We start from the raw sequence: 8,447 nt of genomic DNA, 5'->3' as shown, positions 1-8,447 counted from the left end.
TTTTACATTCACTGACTTGTTTTGGTGTGGCACTGAAAGGCAATTTATGAGCATAGATGGTAATCAAATACACCAACATTTTGACATGCGCAGTAGAACTTTAAGCGAATCTGGAAGAAGGGATGTTGCCTTCATGCGCGCTTGTAAAAATGAAAACTTCAAATCACAAAGCACCTTTGCTCGAAGAGGGATGTATTAAAAGTAACAGGATTATTTAAAAAATAAATTGTTTGGCAGTGGTTTTAAAAATAAAACAAGGCATTAAAGTTAATTGAACTTTTTACTGACCGCTGATCATAAGATGCGATAACACTTTGAGTTCAAATTTCCGAGTTTATGTGTGGTAGTGAACGCAGCATCTGAGGTAACGTTACGTCCAACCGCAAACGTTGGTGAAGTTTAAACCGTCAACAAACTTAAACAAGTTGTTCACCCCCCGAAAAAGACAGCCGAGTTAGCTTCCGTAAACCGTTTAATCCTCGACAAATGTCACCCTGTCCGGAGTGAGAGGCAGCGGAGACATGTTGGATGCTAAACGTGTGAATAAAAAGCACGGGACGGACAGAAATCTGCGTTATGTCGGCGGCTCTAGACAGACCCGCGGCGGAGCTCACCGTCATGGACGTGTACGACGTCGCGGCGGGGCTCGGGCAGGAGTTTGAGCGGGTCATCGACCGGTTTGGGTGCGAGTGTCTGGTCGGGGTGGTACCCCGGGTGGTGCGGGTGCTGGAGGTGCTGGAGGTGCTGGTGAGCCGTGCACCCGCCGCGCAAGAGGCCGAGGAGCTGCGGCGGGAGGTGGACAGGCTGCGGCGGGAGAGGAGCGATAGATACGAGCAGGAAAGGAAGCATGAGAAGGTCAATAAATCACCTCTTTATCGGCCCGACAGCCTGTTTGCTTTATCTGTGTCTTTAACACCTGCTGGCACTTTATCTGTAGTGTGAACTTGTCTTTAAGCTTGTATGTGCAGCTGTTCAGTGTGTTTTGCAACTTCAAGGTAATTAATAAAAATAATGGTATCTTTTCTCACTAAATGCAACAAGCAAAGGTTTGAAAACTGCAGGGATAAACTGTCTTCAAAATCACCCATTTTTACCTTAACTGTCACTGATGCATTTTCTGGGAAACCTCTGTTTTAACCAGTTACTATATTTCTAGTTTCTGGCTCATTTAAACCATAAAAACAACAATATAGGATCATTATGCAAAGTTGTCCAGTTCTAGTCTTAGCTTGACGGTTTAATTTTATCTGTCAAAGGCAACAGAAACACCACACCCTCATGGTTTTTCCCAATCTGATCCAAATAAGCTGTATTATCTTTGAAAAAGCACTTGCCTGTGTTGACGTTGTCCCTGTTTGTGCTCAGGAGTTGGAGCAGGTGGAGGATGTTTGGAGGGGAGAAGTCCAGGACCTGCTGTCTCAAATCGCTCAGCTTCAGGCCGAGAACAAGAGGCTGTCAGTGAGTCTTTCGCTGAAAGAGTCTCCCATCACAGAGGAGGACCCACAGCAAAAACACGAGGGTGGGTAGTCTGCTGCAGAGACGTTGCTCGGACTGTCAAAGCAGATTTGATGCTGCCTGTTTTCACCAGTTCGTTGTAAAAATCAAAAACAATGAAACCAATTATGCTGTAAGAAGAAATCCTCTATTTTGTTGTTTTAAAGACAGAAAGTCACTTTCCTTTCCTCACTCTCAGCCTCCTCTTTAGGAATAATCTAATTTAGTTTAATAGTTTGTATTAGGATAGAGGGTTTTAACTTTGTAATCATCTCATCTTGCCAAATAAAACACATGTATGTACAGATACACAGATAAGTGTTTCAACGTGAGTATTAGGTGAGATGTTACTGAAATGCACCTGTGACGAATGAAGAAAACCTTTATCATGACTAATATGAAAGCCAAATCAACAGGTGAACTGAAAATTCATTGTTTAGTTATCTGTGAAAACTCATCCTCCTTCATGTCAGGTTGTACAGTTTCTGGCTTGACACAAAGTTTGTTTTAACTTGGCACATCTGCTGTTTGTTACGCAGAAATATCAAGCACATGTAGGTGGACCTGTGCTGTAAATGTATGTACAAATAAAGAAGCACGCTTGTAAGCTGATCAGAAAGTAGGTCGAGAAGAGACGGAGTCGGGAGCGTGTAAGGGAGACTATTTTTAAAGCGGACCAAAATACATCTCTTGTGCGAAACTCCTGGTGACTGCAGCTGTACTTAATGTCAGGGTTGCAGCAAAGACGCTCCCTGACTTAATCACTTGTTTGCCACAATAAATGGTCACAGCATGATTTGGTTATAGATGCAGCATGGAATGCAACAAGTTTGCATACTAGAACTTTTTGCACAGATTTATTCTCATTTTGCATCTCTTTTATAGTGCTTTATCCCATTATTGCAAATATTACCCGTGCTTATTGTTTCATTATTTGCAGGAATGTCGGAAAAAGACATTTGCCAAGTGACAAAGAAGCTGAAAGACACAGTGGATAAACAGAGAGATGAAATCAGAGCTAAAGACCACGAGTTGGCACTAAGAAACGAGGATGTTGAAGCGGTAAGAGTTTAACCCATCTGCGTCACAGCCCCTGTGATGATGTGCAGTCTCCAAAAATGCCACCTTTGTCCCGAATTAGTTTCATTGTAAATCATATCCTTTTAAAAAAAAAAAAAAAAAAACAGCTCCAGATGCAGCAGCATCGGCTCATGAGAATCAACCAGGACCTCCTTCACAGGATCGGAGTGATGGAGGCTCAAGGTAAAACACTGATTCAGCAGAGAGCTGAGCTGGAGGCTGCAGCACAAGCACGGCAGCAGGAGTACGGAGCTCTGCAGATGGAGGCCACGAGGCTAAGGAAGGAGCTCCGGGAGAAGGAACTGGAAAGAAAAGTTGCCGTGATCGAGGACTTTACGCTTTCAAGATCTGGAACGTCATTGCCAACATCCACGCCGGTCACAGTAAGAGACTGGACTGCTGCGTTCAGGTTAAAACTACGTCTTTACGGTTCCTAACTGGGTTCTCTTTGTTCCAGACCCAGTCCACAGCAACATCACTTCCTGACTCTGTCAAACCAAAGTCGGTGTGGGTGGAATGCAGAGGGGATCCTGGCTTCGTGGCAAAGTGCTTCGAGTGCGACAGAAGTCTTTCTCTTCTGACAAACTCTGCAAACAAAGAGAGTGAGGGGAACTGTGACGAGAACTTGGTGGCACGTTTGCAGGTAAAAACAGCTTATAGTCTCCTATTTAGCATTACTGTATATAATACTGTCTAAGACTATTTACAGTAATCAGACATCACCACTTTGTCATTTGCTGTGTCTGAATGACAACACCTTGTACACAGAACCTTTTCATGCATCGTTTGCATCTTTTTCTTACTGCCATTCCTGTCTTTACCATCACAGCTCTGCAGTTGTTGGAGACCTTTTCAAAACAGTGCTCTGCCTCACAGTTTACAATACATAAAGGATTTTATGCAGTGTTGTCACAGCACATCATTTCTCCTAATCAACACAACCAGATGATTATTGCTTCTGTTTAGTTGGCTGGCTCTTGGTTGTCCTTGGTGTGCAGAAAAAAAGGAGGCTGAATGTGTGTTTTCACCGCAGAGGGAATCGGCTGATCCGGACCAAGAGGACGAGTCGGACAGCTCAGAGCAGGAGTCCGATAAACCTCGATTCACCCTGCAGGAGCTGAGGGATGTCCTGCAGGAGAGGAATGAACTCAAAGCCCAGGTTTTCACACTCCAGGAGGAGCTGGCATATTATAAAAGGTAGAATTTGGCTCACAAACTCTAGGGGTCAGTGTTTTACAAGGCTTTAACGCTGCTTATCTCACCTTGTTGCTTCAGTGAGGAGTTCGAGGATGACATCAGTCCCCCCGTTTGCACTCCTCCTTCATCACAACCGACTTCTGATCAGCCAGAATCAGGAATAAGGCGATTGTGAGTAATGACTTTCTCTCGTACACTTAATTGTTTGATCACTTCCATTCTTTTACTTGTAAAATTCAAGAAATCATTTGACAAGATTATTTGTAACAAATAAAATTCAGTCATGATTTCCAATGACATACACTTTCCTTTCATTTTGCCCATTTTCCTCTGGACAGGATCTTCACTGCCATAATGCCAATGGTAGCAGCTGGTTTGATCACAGACGATCCAACATTATTGCCCATCAGAAGACTTATGTCGTTTGTATGATCTCAGATTGTTTTTGTAGGGTGTCATCTCGAGACATTTTGCCACCACATGTTTACAGCAGCTGGTTTAAGGGCAGTCTTATTTCCGCTGTTTATACAGTTAATAACCAAAACGAGTGACTCATGTTATCATCACCAATGTCAACTTTATGATGCATTTTAGGGTTTTTGGGGGGCTAGCTTGGCAAGAGCTTTAAATAAACTTTAACAGGTGAAACATGTGACAACTGAGAACTTCTCAAAATATAATCTGAGTCACCTTTTTTCGTTTTCAAGCTCCTTCGCAGTCTATTGATAATGGCATAATGTGCTTCAGGATAAGTTAATCGGACAAATCAGGTGACTGATGATAATGAAATTATCTTCTGAAAGTTGAAAAAGTGTTGAGGTGGTGGATTATTTTGCCAAAACTATGACAAAGTCACCTGTGCGTTTTCAATCAGTTACAAATATGTCATATATATATATGCTCTTGAACCTGTAAAATGTTTGTTCTGAATAAAATAAAGTTTTTTACTACTATTGTTTTCTTGCAATAATATTAACATGACAAGTCTTAGTTATCAGAACAAAATTAAGGTTTTTATCTTTTTTAACAGCAGTGAGAAGGCTGTTATTTAGTGTTGAAAATGTTTTTAAGATGATTTCACTCTGATTATAAAAAAAATTTACAATAAAAATCATAGACAAGAAATCACGTGCTTCCTCACCTGACTCCTTGACAAGAGTTATTTGAGACGTCTAGATAGACAGAGGGAGGAACAGATGAATGAGAAGAGCTTCACTCGTGTTTAAAATGGCTCGCTTCCTTTTTCGGAAAAACTGCTTTATGTCTATGGTGAAAACGGTCTGAGCCGTGCGATGAGGCATCTTCACTCACAGACGATCTTTGCGTTTACCTGTCGCCTAGGATACTTTGCCCTCCTCTGCTGCCCTGCGAGTCACACCATTGGAGGGTGAGGGATGGAGGAAGTGCCGCTCTGCTGGAAGTTGGTTACCTTCGACCAGAAAAATACCAGAGCCGAAGTCAAAAGAAGATAGAAAGCGTTGTTAAAAACGTAATAAATCAGCACGGGAGGGAAAAGGAACAACTTTATTTAGTTATTTTAAGGATCCACACGGTTCCGCCATGGAGTTTGGTGAAGATTCGTCGCCTGCTCTGGCTTTTGAGAAGGACGCCTTCGAGCTCACGGTCGAAGATGTTTATGACATTTCCTACGTGATCGGTCGGGATCTGTTGAAGATCAGCAGCACGGGGGAAGAAGTGTCGGACTTGCAGTTCAGGATAGTCCGGGTCCTGGAGATGTTCGAAACCCTGGTCAACAAATACAACTTGTCCCTGGAGGAGCTGAAAATGGAGCGGGACAACCTGAAGAGTGAGCTGGACAGGGTGGTGAAGGAGGGGTCCTCCTCGGGACAGAGCAGGGTGAGTTTTTGGCCCCGTCCTCCCTGTAGGTTGGAGCTGTGTGTTGGAGGAGGAGGTGGCCATGTCTGAGACCTTTGCCTGCCACCTGTAGCCAGCAGGAGGACCCAACCAGCTGGTGGTGGACCTGACGGACCCCAACAGACCGCGCTTCACCATGCAGGAGCTGAAGGAGGTCCTGCAGGAGAGGAACCAGCTGAAGGCCCAGCTCATGGTGGCCCAGGAGGAGCTTCAGCTGTATAAGAGGTAACCAGGCAGCAATAATGCATTATCTGCACTCTAAGCTGCTCCAATTAAACAAACTCTGCTTGAGTCCAGTGAGTGTTTGAGACCGCTTTAAAGTTGTCTAAAGTCTGAGCAGATCTTTTATGGAGAGAGCATCAAGAGCAGCGACTGCAAAAGCGTAATCACCTCTATTTGTAGGTTTAGACCTTGAAACATCCATCCATTTTCTGTACCCGCCTCCTATTTCATGGAGAGCTGGTGCCTATCTCCAGCAGTCACTGTGTGGGAGGCGGGGGACACCCCGGACAGGTCGCAAGTCCATCACAGGGACACATAGAGACAAACACTCATTCACGCTCTCACTCACACCAAAATAGTTCAGTGTTCTACAACCTCGATTCCAAAATAGGTCGTCGTGTAAAATATATACAAAACAGAATGCAGTGATTTGCAAATCTCATAAACCCGTATTTTATTCACGCTGGAACATAATGAACATATCAGATTTCCCACCAAAACACGCCACATGTTTAAGGTAAGTAATTGTAAATGTGTGTAGATGACGAATGGTGTTTTAAAAGGTCCTGGATATTAGATTGATCCAGACCAACGAGAGCTTTAAAAACTAACAGTAAAATCTTTAAATCAGTCCTGTAACGGACAGGAAGCCAACACTAGAGATAAGATGACGCTGATCTAAAGTGTTAAAAGCAGCACTAAAGTCTAACAGCACCAAGACAGCAGTCCCCTGAATCTGCAGGTAAAGAAGCCCAAAGAAAACCCTCAACAAAGCTGGTTCAATTGTGTTTATAAGCTCTTACTTATTTACAGTAGGAGCGCCTTGTTATGAAGTAAAAGCAATACAGCCCCTGTCTGTAACTCATAGCAATGGCTCCCAAACACCAAGATGGTGGTTCTTCAGATGATCTCCAGATGTAAAATTTAAATTAAAAATGATTAATCTGATATTATATTTTGACCCTAACTGTTAATCTGATATGAAGACTGTAGTTGTAAACAAGTGAAAGTAATAATTGTTGAGTCTACTAATTGGTTTATAAGCAATGTTTCCTTTAAGCAGCAAGAGTAGGGGTCATTAGGTCTGCTTAAACACTTACACACTGTCCTGAAACACCACCGTCAATAAACGTGAAAAATATTAGTTTTGAACAAGATTTCCATGAAACTAGCACATGGGTGTATGGTAATGCATTGTGATGAGTAGCTAGAAACTCATGGAAATACGAATCTAAAAATCTTGATCATTAATTGTACAGCTTGTCTTGTAGTGAAATTATAAATAAGACCTATTTGAGAGGTCATTGTGTAAAACCACTGCTACTGTAGAATATATACAGACCTGTATTATGTGCTCACACTGTTCTGCACAGGTTGTTTTTCCTTATATCTGTTTAATTTGTTATAAGTTACCACTTTACCACTTTTGTTCTGGCGCTGCTTCGTCAAATGCAGTTCTGACATCCAACGCACCCGTTTGAGCAGTTATTGTCAAAACCGAAGACTGAATATGTTCGAATGTTCCTCTAACCAGTCTGTTCGATGACATGTTCTCAGTGACTACTTTAATTCTGCAGTGGGATTCTGCCTCAGTCGGAGACAGCCCTGGTGGAAGTGGATCTGAATCCACCAGCAGCTACAGAGGACAGTCCAGCCACAATAAACGAGAAGACAACCATAGGAAAACTGTAAGTAACAGTTGCAGTTGTTAACGTCACAGGTAAAATAGGCAGGTTTAATGTCTTTTACGTTTTGAATCGGCTGCCACGTGACGTAGAAAGCCTGTTCAGACTGCTCTCACAGCGCCGCTCCAGTCCACTAATGCCAGACTGATGACCCGATGAAGTCACGCTGCTGCCGAGGATGTTTGTGTGAGGAGCGAGTCAAGGAGGGGGAAAAAAAAAAAGAGGCTGAAAACTGTGTTTATCCTCCAAACTGCTGCTGTCAGGGATTCTAAATATGCAGTGACTCAGTTCTCCGAACAGGCTTCAACTCTGGACCTTTTTCTGTTCACAGGTTTTCGTTCAGGCGAAAATGAGGAGGAAAAAAAAAACTTTTCACAAGAATGGACCACGCAGGAGGCAAACTGGATTTGTCCGCACAATTTAACCACTTTTGTACTGATTATGTTTTATTTTTACATGCCTTTTTTTTTTTCGGCTATTCTAACAATATTTTGTACGGGCAATTTTAACCTAAGTTTGTTTTTAGTATTGGAGTTGCAGTATGAAAATAATTTAGCTCAAGGTAACTGGAAAAGTATTATCTCAGTGATGATGAAGGCACTCACTCAAAAAGAGATTATTTTTAAATATCTTTTCTTTTTAGAAATCAAAATGAAGGCATAAACCAACATTAGGAGGTCCTTTATCAGTCACATTTTAAAAAAACAAAGCACCATCTACACAGGATGTCAGGATAACACTTGTTTTTACTTATTTCTAGGAAAAAATATTTCAAGGGTACTATTTTTTTAAGTGTCATAAAAAAGAAAAATCAAGCGACAGATGCCTACAATCAAGTTTGCATATGCTGTAATGTGTAAAATGAAAATAAATACCATGAACTGCTGTTTTGTT

At 42.2% G+C, this 8,447-nt stretch overlaps 2 protein-coding genes across 2 annotated transcripts; both read left to right on the top strand.

Annotated features, from left to right (window-relative positions):
- The first annotated feature begins 368 nt into the window (after nt 1-368).
- Nucleotides 369-4,727, top strand: LOC108234472 (RILP-like protein 1). Its single transcript, XM_017413683.3, has 8 exons — nt 369-855; nt 1,366-1,519; nt 2,435-2,556; nt 2,682-2,957; nt 3,032-3,217; nt 3,608-3,771; nt 3,850-3,942; nt 4,110-4,727. Exons 1-8 carry the CDS (start codon nt 577-579, stop codon nt 4,201-4,203), a joined length of 1,368 nt encoding a protein of 455 aa, XP_017269172.1. The 5' UTR covers nt 369-576; the 3' UTR covers nt 4,204-4,727.
- A 410-nt stretch (nt 4,728-5,137) lies between these two features.
- rilpl2 (Rab interacting lysosomal protein-like 2) lies at nt 5,138-8,439 on the top strand. The gene is made up of 4 exons (XM_017413705.3): nt 5,138-5,628; nt 5,720-5,871; nt 7,446-7,556; nt 7,885-8,439. The coding sequence occupies exons 1-4, from the start codon at nt 5,332-5,334 to the stop codon at nt 7,904-7,906; spliced, it is 582 nt and encodes a 193-aa protein (XP_017269194.1). The 5' UTR covers nt 5,138-5,331; the 3' UTR covers nt 7,907-8,439.
- The last annotated feature ends 8 nt before the right edge of the window (nt 8,440-8,447 follow it).

Source organism: Kryptolebias marmoratus, linkage group LG1 (assembly GCF_001649575.2).
Source record: "Kryptolebias marmoratus isolate JLee-2015 linkage group LG1, ASM164957v2, whole genome shotgun sequence".
Lineage (NCBI taxonomy): Eukaryota > Metazoa > Chordata > Actinopteri > Cyprinodontiformes > Rivulidae > Kryptolebias > Kryptolebias marmoratus.
The sequence above is the reverse complement of the archived record's forward strand: the minus strand, read 5'-3'. Positions and strand labels throughout refer to the sequence as shown.